At 35.8% G+C, this 15,171-nt stretch overlaps 3 protein-coding genes across 3 annotated transcripts; 2 read left to right on the top strand and 1 right to left on the bottom strand.

Annotated features, from left to right (window-relative positions):
• Window positions 1-2,534: 2,534 nt before the first annotated feature.
• Window positions 2,535-5,817, top strand: TRIADDRAFT_58619 (uncharacterized protein; the record flags this gene model as incomplete). Its single annotated transcript, XM_002114751.1, has 4 exons — window positions 2,535-2,559; window positions 4,873-5,040; window positions 5,382-5,524; window positions 5,686-5,817. The coding sequence occupies 4 exons, from the start codon at window positions 2,535-2,537 to the stop codon at window positions 5,815-5,817; spliced, it is 468 nt and encodes a 155-aa protein (XP_002114787.1).
• A 214-nt stretch (window positions 5,818-6,031) lies between these two features.
• TRIADDRAFT_58618 (uncharacterized protein) lies at window positions 6,032-6,857 on the top strand (the record flags this gene model as incomplete). The annotated part of the gene is made up of 2 exons (XM_002114750.1): window positions 6,032-6,447; window positions 6,680-6,857. The coding sequence occupies 2 exons, from the start codon at window positions 6,032-6,034 to the stop codon at window positions 6,855-6,857; spliced, it is 594 nt and encodes a 197-aa protein (XP_002114786.1).
• Window positions 6,858-8,524: 1,667 nt separating this feature from the next.
• Window positions 8,525-14,911, bottom strand: TRIADDRAFT_58617 (uncharacterized protein; the record flags this gene model as incomplete). Its single annotated transcript, XM_002114567.1, has 18 exons — window positions 8,525-8,665; window positions 8,771-8,888; window positions 8,961-9,088; window positions 9,264-9,362; window positions 9,490-9,552; window positions 9,715-9,813; window positions 9,902-9,926; window positions 10,048-10,097; window positions 10,186-10,272; window positions 10,363-10,455; window positions 10,536-10,574; window positions 10,655-10,795; window positions 10,917-11,078; window positions 11,257-11,293; window positions 12,105-12,167; window positions 12,940-13,000; window positions 13,104-13,174; window positions 14,772-14,911. The coding sequence occupies 18 exons, from the start codon at window positions 14,909-14,911 to the stop codon at window positions 8,525-8,527; spliced, it is 1,617 nt and encodes a 538-aa protein (XP_002114603.1).
• Between the last annotated feature and the right edge of the window lie 260 nt (window positions 14,912-15,171).

The following is a 15,171-nucleotide window of genomic DNA, read 5'->3' as shown; positions in this document are numbered from 1 at the left end:
AGGAAATTGTTGAAAGTTCTTGGGATAGTCTTGCCGCTGTCGCCATCATCCCCGAGTTGCAGTAGAGTCGAATGAAAGAGAGAGCTTGCACTTGCTTTAGCTTCAACTGCACGACGAGTCACCACTGCTGTGGTCACCTTACTGTCGGATGAAGCTGATAGTACTGTAGCTACGTTCTATTTCGAGGACTACGGTAATGAATGGATATGTTACTCTTCGATCATGCAGTCCAATTGGCTGTCATCATACTGAGTCATGTGTTTACCATGGTCGAGAATCGTCGGCCATGGTAGTCTATCCTCATGTGCTCATATCATGGAGTTGTAGAGGAAATTGTTGAAAGTTCTTTGGATAGTCTTGCCGCTGTCGCCATCATTCCCGAGTTGCAGTAGAGTCGAATGAAAGAGAGAGCTTGCACTCGCTTTAGCTTCAACTGCACGACGAGTCACCACTGCTGTGGTCACCATACTGTCGGATGAAGCTCATAGTAGCTACGTTCTATTTCAAGGACTAACGTAATGAATGGATATGTTACTCTTAGATCATGCAGTCCAATCGGCTGTCATCATACTGAGTCATGTGTTTACCATGGTTGAGAATCGTCGACCATGGTAAACTATCCTCATCTGATTATATCGTGGACTTTTAGAGGAAATTGTTGAAAGTTCTTGGGATAGTCTTGCCACTGTCGCCATCCTCCCCGAGTTGCAATAGAGTCGACTGCAAGAGTGAGCTTGCACTCGCTTTAGCTTCAACTGCACGACGAGTCACATCGTCGACGTCACCACTACTGTGGTAACCTAACTGTCGGATGAAGCTCATAGTAGCTACGTTGTATCTCGAGGACTACCGTAATGAATGGATAGGTGTACCCTTCGATCATGCAGTCCAATCGGCTGTCATCGTACTGAGTCATGTGTTTACCATGGTCGAGAATCGTCGACCATGGTAGTTTATCCTCATCTGATTATATCGTGGACTTTTAGAGGAAATTGTTGAAAGTCCTTGGGATAGTCTTGCCGCTGTCGCCATCATCCCCGAGTTGCAGTAGAGTCGACTGCAAGAGTGAGCTTGCACGACGAGTGACATCGTCAACGTCAGCGCTACTGTGGTGACCTTACTGTCGGATGAAGCTCATAGTAGCTACGTTGTATCTCGAGGACTACCGTAATGAATGGATAGGTTACCCTTCGATCATTGCAGTCCAATCAGCTGTCATCATACTGCGTCATGTGTTTACCATGGTCGAGAATCGTCGACCATCGCAGTCTATCCACATGTGCTTATATCGTGGACTTGTAGGGAAATTGTCACAAGTCCTTGGGATAGTCTTGCCGCTCGCTCGCCATCATGCCCGAGTTGCAGTCGAGTCGAATGAAAGAAAGAGCTTGCACTCGCTTTAGCTTCAACTACACGACGAGTCACCTCGTTGACGTCACCACTGCTGTGCTAACCCTATTACTGTCTGATGAAGCTAATCGTGCACAGGCATTAGACTGACCCTTGGTGAAACGGTTGTAGTCACTATTGCACCCATGTCATCACCCTTGGTGTCAACTGTGTCGTGCGAGCGTGTGACGACTGTCAGAGTGTACAGTGTACAGTACAGCAGACCCTACGGTCTGTAGTACAGTAGGTTGTAGTCCAGTAAAAATGGTCCAAGGCAGTGTTTTGCCACCAGTTAATTTACTGTCTGATGAAGGTCGTAGGCAAGAGCAATTAGACTGCGATGCTTGCCGCTGTGATAATCCTACCGTAGTTTGCCATTCTACTCAGTGGTATGACATAGTGGAACACCGTGGACAATATCTGACGTTGATTTCTACCTAGGCATGACCAACTTTGAAGTCAAAAAGGCAAAACGAATTGGCTGGCTGATCGACTTTGGACGAGTCTTGTAGAGTTGAGATTATCGTTAGTGAGGAAGTTTACAGCGCAGGATTGTAGCATCCCATCTTAGTGGAGAATGCTTTAGCTGTAGTAAAATTGTAAAATTGATTTTCAACTGGGCGCCGATTATATAGTCAATCACTTGCAAGTCAACTTGATCTTCTTCTTCTCCATTTTAGCTTGACATTGATATAGTCAATCACTTGCAAGTCAACTTGATCTTCTTCTTCTCCATTTTAACTTGACATCGAGCAGCCAGTAAGCGACTACAAGCAATCCATCGCTGGATCGTATGCTGAATACAGTGGATAGTAATGATAGTGTAGTCCGTCAAGGTAGATCGACATCCTTGTCGATGGTGTAGCCCTTTCAATCTTCCTTGATACTATCAATGATGTATTAACAGCGTTGGACTTTGTTTTTAGCTTGCTACTGCATTCATTAACTCAACACTTTTACACAGCACAACAAGGATCCTTAACTCAACTGCATCATTACCAAGTCATCCACTGACAGGCTGTGGATAGTCTACCACGATCAATAGCCATATCTTTTTCAATTCATTCTACTCCTGCAAATTAGACAGATTAACAGACCATTTATTCGTCCTTTCTTTGCTGGTGATTCTTTACTATATAGAATACATGTCGCACCGAGATCGCCACGAAGGTAAGACTATTCTCTATCATCTTCACATCAATCAATGATTCTTCTTCTACTGCCTGCCTTGAAAAGACGACTTTCATACCCTATACGTACTTTCTTAAAAATCATTCTACTATATCCATCCAGGCATGAACGTAGCCAGCAACAAGCCAATCGCTTTGCTGTTGTTGCTGTCTTCAGCCTATTTTGACAACATCCAGTCCAATGCATTTGCTTCTATCGACACGATACCATCATGCCCATTGAATGACCTTTTTTGCATCGATCATTGCTATAATAGCTTGTGTACTGAGTACCAGTCTTGTTGACCTCTTGAATAGTCATGTAGATCAATTCCATGTTCATTGAACTGTTGAATCATTCTCATAGTGATACGCAATCTACTGTACCCTCTTAAATAGTCATGTACATCAACTTGAGGCAACGATGATCCATTCCATGTTCATTGGACTGTTGAATCATTCTCATAGTGATACGGCATGACAACATCGCTTTCAATCTACTGTACCCTCTTAAATAGTCATGTTCATCAACTTGAGGCAACGATGATCCATTCCATGTTCATTGGACTGTTGAATCATTCTCATAGTGATACGGCATGACAACATCGCTTTCAATCTACTGTACCCTCTTAAATAGTCATGTACATCAACTTGAGGCAACGATGATCCATTCCATGTTCATTGGATTGTTGAATCATTCTCATAGTGATACGGCATGACAACATCGCTTTCAATCTACTGTACCCTCTTCATCTTGTCCAAACGACAATACTGCCTGGAAAAATAATTTACCCCTATCCAACGATACTCTACTCCACATCCTATGTAATCGTGCCAATACATACAAACAACGATAGCGATCATACATGATCCTAACAGCATATTATTTTGTGCCTTGAATGTTATTGGTCTTGCATGATGATTATTTTGTGCATTGGTTTTAATCCACTTCAAAGACAATCCAATGCCTGGCATGACATCAACAAGCGATGGATATTTATTGCAACCTCATGCAATAAATATTGCCTTACTATACAGTACATGTTGAATGGACTACGACTATAGACTATATACAGTAGGAGAGTTATCCATCATGATCGAATAGAATATTCATATCGTAAAGTACAATTAGCAATCAATTAGTCACAAGCAACATGGATATCCCCAAATAACCAGGGAAAACCTCGCTACCATTTGATCAATTGCGGACAGCCATTCTACGCCAATAACACACGCTACACCAGGCCGACGGCAGTGATGTACTGCACAATACACGACCAAGCGGACGATCATACTCGACCAAACGTTACCAGAAATAACACACTCTACACTAGGCAGTCACAACTTGACTGCGGAACACCTAGAATAGAAAATAGCGATGCTTCTAAGCATGGCTTCCTTCGTTGATGACTTTCTTAAAATATCAAAGTTTGGGATTTTAAACAGTCTTCTTACAGTCTCCCTTGTCATGGATACAACACTTTTTAGACTAGCAAGACAAACATTTTGAATAGACCTTGTTACAGTTCTACCCAAAGGATCCAAAACTACAGACATACAGCAATCCAAGTAGTGCAGACATTCTATAATAATATGATGAAACTGATGACAGAATATTAAATTTGTACAGTATACTGTACCCTACGGATAAAAAATTTTCCGCCTATATTACCACGGATAATTGTCAATATCTAAAATGATGTATAAGTGATAGAGGTAATGTAGCCATTCTTATGATAGATTGATTCATTTTGTGTAGACGTTACTTCTAAATCTACTACATGTCTTTGCTGTCAACAATTTACTATCATTGAGTGTCAAAAAATCATCCTAGCTTCAATGGTGGAGCTTACACTTTGACTACTGTCATAATTGCTTGATGAATAAGTAGTCATCATTGAATTCCAGTTATCCTTTTGACTAATTTTAGCCGATCCAAAACAGCGTATAATTTATTTACAACCTATCCGTAAAATTGCTCATACGGCTATCTTTCTTTATCATGTCCAACAAATCATCCTAGTTTCAATAGTGGAGCTTATACTTTTACTACTGCCAGACTTGCTTTATTAACAAGTCACCATTGAATTCCAGTTATCCGTCTGACTAATTTTATCCCATTCAAAACAGCGTAGCATTATTAATTTACAACCTATCAGTAAAATTGCTCATTTAGCTACCTTTCTTGATCATGTCTATACCATGGTGAAAGGGGTCATCACTCTCGTTATTGATAATAATCATATTCATCCCTTTTTATCTCTCTATTTCATATGTCCATAAAAATATTGTCTTTTTTAATTCAAATTGGCAGGTATAAGTTGTGATTCCTGTGGGAAGAGCAATTTTCGAGGCAGACGCTACAAATGCCTTCTGTGTTATGATTATGATTTATGCTCAGCTTGCTATAACTTTGGTGCTGTATCGGGTCGTCATACTACTGATCATGCAATGCAGTGTTTAATCACTAGAGCTGACTATGGTAAGTTGAAAGTTGCGTAATTAATTAGTAAACAGTTAATATTAAATGTACTGCATTAGTGACATGGCTATTACTAATAGAAAAACAGCGTTGTCGATATCTTATTGCCAAGTACACACTATTACCAGGAAGCTGGTAAAACGTTACATAAAATGAAGGCGATGACAAAATATTTGCTTAGCTTAGTAATTTAGCCATATATAGATGTTCTCTCTTATTCATTGGTAATAACATTGTAGAACTTGTACTGTCATCTATACAGAATAGTTGACACAGTACGAGAATAATCTTGGTAGTTTGTATACATCTATAACTTTTGTAAAATTTTCAATTTCTTACAGATACTTATTTTGGTGGTGAAGCCATTCCAGTCGATATGCCCCAATCGTATACATGCCCTCTGTGCAATAGCTGTGGCTTTACTCAAGCCCTATTAGAAGAACATGTAACTTCAGAACATGCTGGTTGTGGAAGTGGAGAAGTAGTAAGTTCAAAATGTATCGTAACAAAGTTCATTGACAGTATTTCTAAAATTAAATAATAGAAATTAATTCCATTCTACTGTATAATCAATGTAGCTTCTACTGATTGAACATTTACTACTCATTGTGTTTTAATGCCAATGCTTGAAAATATACTACGTAGATATGTCCAATATGCGCGTCAACGCCATCAACTGATGCTGAAATAATAAGTGAAGACTTAGCTACACACTTGATACAACATTCACGGACATCTCGCTCCGACTTAATATCCACATCATTATTGATTACATAGTTTCTTCTAAACTGCAGTAATATACTTTTTGCAGCGATACCATTCTCAATTTTACCATAGATCAATTATACCTGATTGGCAAAATAGTCATCTATGATAATTAATTATAGTTTTTACGTTAATGCTACATTGTGATGAATTACTATGTTTAAAATTGATTACTTCATATATTTTCCATAACCGATCGTACGATGATTCTACTAGTTCACGCCATATGAGACGGATTTTCAACTGCAACCGCATTCCGGCAAGTGTTCGTAGTCGTCGAATGAACATGCAAAGCAACAGCAATTCTTCTCAGATGCGTGATAACCTCGCTACTAACTTGCGTGATAGTAATATAGATCCTATCGCCGAATTACTATCGCAGCTATCTGGGTCTCGTACAAGATCTCAACAACAATCTGTTATTAGTGCTCCATCACACTTACAACAACTACATTTACAAATGCAAATGCAAGGTCAGCAACAATCAAGACAAAATTCATCAGAATGGACTTACAAGAAATCTTCTAGTACTGCATCCGCGACAACTACTTCCGCATCATCTAGTAATACGATAACAGTAACTCATCAAGTATCCAATTCTACAAACACTACAAATCACGAGTCTACTACATTATTGGCAGAGTAAGTGAACCTCATGCTATTGATCTATAATGGATTGACTAACTATTTGATGTAATATACTGTACAGTAGTTTTGTTATCGCTTGTAGTTAATTTCTGAAATAAGATATCCTAGCAGCTGCCTCTAACTTTTATTATTTACTATCTTAAAATACGCGTATACTAGCTTGACGGCACGATACGAGTATAGCTGTTATTCATTAGTAGTTCTCTAATATTTTAATTACTTACAGACGTACAACGGATAGCAAATTAACCGATGAAGAACAACATTCAATAGAACGTGAACGAGCAAATCGAGGATTATTCGTTCAACAATTATTCTTGTCATCACTAACAGAAAAATTTAATGATGAAGAACTACAATTATTATATCATAGAGACAGCGATGATTTCAATAAGCCTAGTTAATGTTAAAGAAATTTAACATACTTAGAATTAACTGAAAGAATTGAATAAAAAGTTTTAGTTGGATTTTCTTATTGCCGTTATAGATTCGCTATTTGTACGTATTTGCAATTTCTGATACTTCCATTGAAATATTTTATTCAATATTGTTAATGTATTTCAACAGTACAATCGAACACTTTGGGCGCTAACTGACCAAATTTAACTATGTAAACGAAAAATCAAAAATTCAATTTTTTTATTCCATAATACGTTTGTCCTTGTCTTTCCATTATGTTGTTATATCTATCGAGTATCATCCAAGAAATGGATTTGACTGTTTAGGTGCATTAGATATGATAGTAAAAGCTGTTAATACTAGTATAATACATTACTTTTGGCATCAAATTTACTACTAATAGTATCGGTGTTAATCCCAACAATGAATCTTTATACAGTTTAATAATTGTTATTGTTATGAAAGTGTTAATGTTGGAACATTATTTTTTGTTATTCCACCAGTTAGTATACATAAATAATTTGAATTTTAACTTTAGTACTACAATATAGACTATTGCATAATGTGATATTATATAAATTATTTATCATGTTGAAGAAGAATGTACAGTTGTCTTTTCATTCCTACGCTGACTTCAGTACTTACCGTATTTATATTATAAGCCATATGTATATTGGTAATGAGCGAAATCAAGTATACGTACGCGTATAATAAAAATCCCACAGTATTGGTATAAGTTTCAGGATTTAGCGAGCAGTATTCACGCATAAAAGAGGATCGCATCAAGTTTATGTAATAACTTACTCTTGTGCACATGTCGTACAGCCGTAGTCGTTAAGATTCTGTAAAATTTGTTATGTATGAACACTGTATTAATATGGGATAAATTGTTCGTTCGCATGGCGGAAGACATTATAGACTTACTATGCCACTGATTGAACATCACTATCACTATTTTTACAGTTGGTATAATAATAGTGTTCTTTAATTGTATGTGTTGTAAAATTTTCATGGTTAACAGTACTTATCTTCATTCATAATATCACTACAATAACATAATCGTTATATTCTAACGACGGATCATAATTTAACAATCAATCATTAAAAACGAGTTTGTAAATTGTTTGATATTCCAGGTATTTTGCTTCTAATGCAACAGGTATGCTCCAACAGATAACAATCTTACGAGTTCATCTGGTGTAGAAGTGCTACCACTACACCATTTAAAATCAGCACTGCAAAATGTTTGTTAATAGGAATACTTCCTTATCGATCCTATGATACATTAATTACTTGAACACGATTACTTATTCGTACATTCAAGTCAGTATTGGAAAATAGTAAAAATACGCTAACCAAATATTATATCATAATCATTATAAATACATATTTCATGAGTTTCATTGTCGTAAAAGATAAAGTCAACTACCATATGCATATGTATATGTATATGCATACATAAAAATATAGCTTATAGTTACATACATGTATACAACAGATAAAGTAGCTAAAAGGCTCACATATATTTTAGCAATATATCACCCAAGAAACTTTTCAATCAATTATCAAGAGTCGAGCAAAGCGCACTTCCATATAGCTGATTGGATATCAAACAGAACGTGTATGTATATTGCTTCATTGCAAGATTTGATATTTTCACCATTAAAGCCTTTCACTCTCCAAAGTTTGTATACAACCTTCTACGTTTTGATGATTCTCCACTCCAAGTTTTAGATTTACGCATAAAATGTTTCAATTCTTCTGCATAATTCTTATCGCACATCTTGACATGGTTTTGTGGTTCGCATAATTCCTACAGTACACATATTATCTGCATGTAAGCAAACTTCACTATATCATTATCCTATAAACTGTGGAATCGCAACAGAAAATTTATCTCCATAAAAGTAATACAGACTTTAAATTCTTCAAAAAAAGCCGTATAGCCACCACATAGTAGGTATAATTCAGGATAATACAGGCTAGGGTAAGAATCTGCGTGAATATTACGATCTCTCTTCCTGAGGTAGTGACATCTAAATACAATAATATTAACAATTATAGCACACAATTATAATAATTGTTTAATCCCATAATACTAGACTTACAAATGTGGACCACGCTTAGATGAAAATTCGCAATGAAATATAACCGCAACCTTTTTATTATGATATGTGTCTGTCTTACTTAAGAATCTAGTTTCGATTCCATCGGAAGTATGAATATTGATCGCACCCTATAACGAAACAAGAACGAAGCTAATTTAGATTCAAAATGTCATTAAACTGTATCGCTATAACATGACCGCTTAATTACTGTAGTTTCAAAAAATGAAAAACTGTAAACGAATATACACACTGTTAATTACAACCTCAGAACATATATATGCATCGTCTAGATTTTAGTCTAACCTTAATATGACCACCTTTATATTCATATGGGTATCGACAATCAACTATTATAAATTCATCGAGATCAGTGCGGTAACCTCCTCGAATCAATTCCGCCAACTACAGACAAAAATTTTTATCAGCACTATAGGTAACTTCACCTAATATAAATTTCTTCGAAATTTATTGAAACTACCATCGAATTTACAATATATCAAAATATCCATTCTTAAGTGGCAGTACATACCGTAGCTGGGCTAATGTTACGTAGATCACACTTCGGTCCCATACATTTTGGTAATGCATAACGCTAAAATTAGGACATAAATTCAAAATTTATATTTACTCTAATTGACGTAAGTACTTTATTCAATGAATATTGCACATACTCTGCTTCCGTCAGCAACAAGATTAGAATCTAAAATAGAAAAGCGCGATAAATTTAAAACATCAATACAACACCAATAAATACCGTAGGTGATATTTTTCCCAAATTACCATAATCAATTACAGGCGGTTCAGCAAAAGTATGGCAGCTAATAGAGCGTGGTATCAAACGAGATGTCGTTTTCTGCAAAGCATGAACGTAAATATATAAATTAATTGAACTGCTCAATTTATGATCTGTAAGAATATTACGGTCACATTCCGAAGCTTACTTTGCACGGAGACATTACTTGGCTCCTGTACAGAAAGTACAAGTGATGAATGGTTAATGACATTCACTGAAAATGTGACTCAGTTACAGCAGTTGTGATTAAAAAGTATGATAAAAAAAGGTTAAAACGGAAAATATTGCACTTACTTGCTTCTTTTGATTGCGACAGGGCTAGAACCTCGAGGTGGCTCTGATCTCTAAATTTATACCATTGGACGCAAGTGCAACGTATTAAATACAATATAGTAGTTAAAATCCCTAAGAATAGCTTGTACATAAACTAACCTTTGTTCTTTCAAAATTGTCTATTACGGGTTTGATACCATTCCATGATGCTGATAAAGCCTTGGAGTCATATTTCTCTTTCATCTTCTATAGAATTGATATCAAAAATTTAATCGAATTTGCCATAAAAGTGGACCAACGCAATCGTAAGTGCGATGATACAGATAGAATACTTACTTGCATTTCTTTAGAAAAAGTACCGGGCTCAGCTTCACTTGAGTGTGATAAAATTATTTGTTTAATCATCAAATCTTCCATCTTAGACGAGCTCTATGTTTAAAATGGTTTACATCAAATCAGTCACATCGGTAGCTAAAATGACTATTACCTAATCACACTTAGTGACTTACACGTTCATTTATGACACTACCATTGTCAGGAAGGTGTTGCTATTAGAAGAATGTGGATAAGTCAGACACTTCTATTCTATAAAAATGGGTGTCATTTTACTATAGTCGATGTCACTTACTGGTTCAAATTCATCAAAAAATGCGTCATCATCATCTTCTTCTGCATTAGTTTGCTCTGTTCCATGCCAAATTTTCATTATATCTTTATTACAGATATCACTAGAGGAAGATTCACGAGTCGATGGGTGTCGGTTATTACTCTATCAAGTGTAAAAAAGGCAGGTATTAGAAATACTGTCAACAAATAATACAGACTTATTTGTAATATCGTTAAAATGAGACGCGAATCTATCTAATTGCGTTGCTTATATGATAACATACCAACGTTGGGGGCGCGGATTTCTGTCTACATATACCAGATTGAATGGCTGCATTTTCTTTATTAGATTTTCTCCTAGGTGGCCATGGTTTCGGAAATTGTACTTTATCACTTTGCTTGTTATCATATGAATTGTTTTCAAATATAACGGAGTCGGTTAATTTCTAACCAATTAAGAATCGGAACATTAGCTCGAACTAATTAACTAACTTATTTTCGTCTCGATTTCAAAAATATCTTTGGTACATGAACATATTAAGAGGAGCGAATAGTGACATATGACTCAAACGCACAATTTTCGATACTACAGTACTATAGAAGAAACACACATAGGTCACCTACCGGAGGTCCATTAGCATCGTTGGGACATGCACTTTTCCTATTTCAAGACGAAAATAAAAATAAATTTACAACCATAGGAAAGTTTTCCCAGTTTTATTCCTAACGTTTAACTAATGACAATAATTGACATTAATATCATAAGATTTATAGTGCCAAGGCAGTGATCTAGCAGATAATATCTGACTTGATATTCATGTACAGTGTACATACAGTCCACTATTATAAACTATTCAGTAGAATTAATATGCATTACGTCGTTGTCGGTAAGGAGAATTAGATTACATATATTTATATTACTAAACAGTAGGTCTTCATAATGTCAAGAACTGATGAAATTGAAAATGTTGAATGGTAGGCAAATTCCGAGCTCATTATCTGGCAGACGATAGTTCAACAGCCATCTAGGCTAATGTTAATATTTTAGCTCATGACGCAGTATACTGTATGATGAATATAGTAAAAGTATTACTATACTGATAGGTAGCATCCTAGTCCAATTTTGGGGGAAAACGCAAGCTGTGGCTCAGTAGTAATAACCTACTATTCACTAGAAAGATTCCAGATAACTGCGAATTATTACCGGTACAGTAAGTATCTTTACAGTACTGTCTACCGAATTGAAGTAGTTAGTATATACTCGTATTTACACATAATCTATACTCTCTACGTAGGGATGTATGTCCAGCAGTATACGCGTATGTGGTATACTTTATGATCACAGAAGGAGAGAACATCGTTTATTACATTAAAAGAAATTAGTCGTTACGGATCTTTTAGTAATACATTGCTCTAGCATTTTAGCATAACTGACCAATTTATTTTACAAGTAGTTGATGAGATATAAATACCTGGAATTAATAGCAATTAGCTCGTCGTCAGTCAAGGCAATGGGGTTATTGGTAATGTTCTCCCTAAAAAGATTCAAGACCATTATATTCTTGCTCTATCTGTACTACATATTGAACTAGCTACGGCTTCATTTGGTCACAGTAATTTGCTATTATTTCGTGCTCTAGATGTTATACATGATCAAATTTCACTGAAGACAGTAATTATAGTAACATTTCTGCAACTCCGGTATATTTAAAGGTAGCCATAATATAAATTGATGCAATGACGTAAAAGCTGTACCGATCCTACTCTGCACTTTGACTATTGATAACTATCTGTCATACGCTACATAGCGCATAAACAAATATATTGCAAACTCCTGTATATCTAAACAATGCATAGAAAAAGTATCTCTCTAAAATTGGGAGTGAGCGAGCAGTTAAAATTAGCAATGTGTAATTCTATTGTTTGTACCTGGGCTACAGTCTATCATTTTTAGAAATAAAGACCTCATAGCTTACTATAATGCAAAATTGCTATGTATAACATCGATGTATCACATTCTATATGCTGCAGTACAAAGTATTGTACTTGACAATGGACCTTCATCAGATTACGATTAATATAGTCTGATACGTATGCCAGTTTAGGTTGATCCGTTATCAGTGAAATCGCCCATATGCGATTCTTATGCGATATTTAAAGAAGCATTAATAATTACAGTACGTTGTACTGAATATAGATTGTCAATTATGTCAGCTAAAATATTATATTTCTTTGGGTATTTGCATTATTATACTTTAATTTTGAACACAATCAAGAAATGGTAGTTAAATATTTCCGTTATCTTACTTATTGAATTCGAACGTTTTGGACGCATCCGGTAGTTGTCCCGGAGTGGTATCGGAGAATCCTGATAAATAATTAGTGATAACATGCCATTAGGAAATATTCATAGGAAATGGTTCTCTTTACCCTCAAAAGAATATTTTACAATTGCCTACGAAGGTACTTACCATCGTCGACATAGCTGTCATTTCCAACCGCACTGGACAGGGACAAGCGCCGCTTAGGTGTTAAGGAATGACTGTATAATGTATAGTACAAATTAAATTTACAAACAGAACAGAATAAAGGTGTTGTTATTAAAGATATATTAAATCTCATTAAGCAGCTACATATTGTACTAAAATATTTCAGTTACTGTACTGAAAGTAGCCTATGTGTGCATACGATACATAACCATCAGGTATTGCCCTAGTATACAAACTTTCACATAACGTGAATAAAATAGTCTCTAACGTGTTCACATTGATACAGTATGTCACGTACGTACAGCATATAGAACAAGTATAAGTGAATTAGCAAAAACCTACTAAATACAGTAATAATGACACCTATACATACAGCGACGCCATAAGATACGGTTTCTAAATATAGGGATTTAACATGTTGCATACATTGCTCGATATGATACAATGCTAACGGCGCTACAAAAATTTGGATGGTAAGGCATATTCTATTCCAATACAACTACATCTTTTCAAACTTCAGGTCTAACTAGATTAAAGATCGACGCTACCAGTATCAAATGTATCTACGGCATTGTAAAGCACGTATCTAATATGAAAAAAATACCCCTTTACGAATTTGGCCTGCTTTTAAACCTTGGTCAATGATGCAGTGTACACGATAGCAGAGTATGCATACTGAAATATTAACTCATGTTCGTAAAACAGTATTAAACTGCTCTTCACATACACGTAATGTATAGTTCGAAATTTGCAACTTTTTAAACGTTCAAAAGCCCTAATACCCAGTAGTACACTATAACTTTCAATTATTGAGCTTAACAATTTGATATGTCCTTCAAGACAGTATAATAAATATAGTATATTGTACGTATGCGGATCCATTTATGCTTGTATAAACTTTACTGCAAATTAAAATCACTCGTTTGCGTATGGGCACTTCATTACTAGACACTATACAGTACTAAGTACGAGCATGTTCCGGAAGGAGGGGCACGGTACTGTACACTGTACACTGTACAGACACCATATGACAGTATAATTATAATATTAATTAATTCATTAATTCATTATTATAATTCTTCGTAACGAAGGTAAACAGCTTTTGAGAATCGCGCAAACGCTTGAAAACAGCGCCTTCAGTACTGTGTTTTATTTTTCAAAGCAACGCGGTGAAATCACTGCAACAGGCTACTGTAGAGTATAGTATGAGATTTGATATAGGAAAAAACTTGATATTTCCACAGACTATGTATAATGTAATCATTATGTCAGTCTATTGTCAGTAAGACACACACGTCTTTATGTACATAAACAGCACAGTAACTATTCATTCTTGGCACTGCATGTATCTTGTATCTTGACATTGTTGTTATACAGTTAGTGTAGTGTATTGTATGGCTGGTCTTACCGGTCGAAGACGTCGACTGTATACAAGTGTCATGATGTTATAGGCAAAACTAAATTCATGAAATAGATTAACATACAAGATACTAACCATCCTGCATATTAATGAAATGATTATTTTTTTGTCAGCCGTACTTTATCTATCCACGCAGCACAGTAAACAACATGGGTAGATAGATACTTACGATATTAATATTACCCTACCATTTCAACAACAAAGATACTATACGGTATTGGAACACATACCTTCTACAGCTAACTTCAAGATCGTGTGCCAGTGCCGTAACAGGAGATACTACTCTTGCACCAGGGGAAATGTACGATAGGCCTAGAGTCGGCGAAGGAAGATCGGTTATCGATAATTCTGATGGCCACTCGTCGTCCATGCTGAATCTATGGTTAGAATAGTGATAGTATCAGTACCGCATGTTTACCAATTTCTACCTACTGTACAGTCTATTAGACATTTCTCTATGCTAGCTTTTGAGATAACCATTGATCAATCATTTGAAAATTCATAAATGATAACGATTGCTATACTGTAGCAGTTACAGTACTGTATTCTCCAGTTACCGAAGATAAAATTTCATTTAAAAAATTGGCAACTATATTCATGTATCAATCAATCAACAGCTTCAATTTTTCC

Source organism: Trichoplax adhaerens, genomic scaffold, assembly GCF_000150275.1.
Source record: "Trichoplax adhaerens TRIADscaffold_8 genomic scaffold, whole genome shotgun sequence".
In the NCBI taxonomy this organism is placed as follows: domain Eukaryota; kingdom Metazoa; phylum Placozoa; class Uniplacotomia; order Trichoplacea; family Trichoplacidae; genus Trichoplax; species Trichoplax adhaerens.
This window is presented reverse-complemented; position numbering and strand designations above follow the sequence as displayed.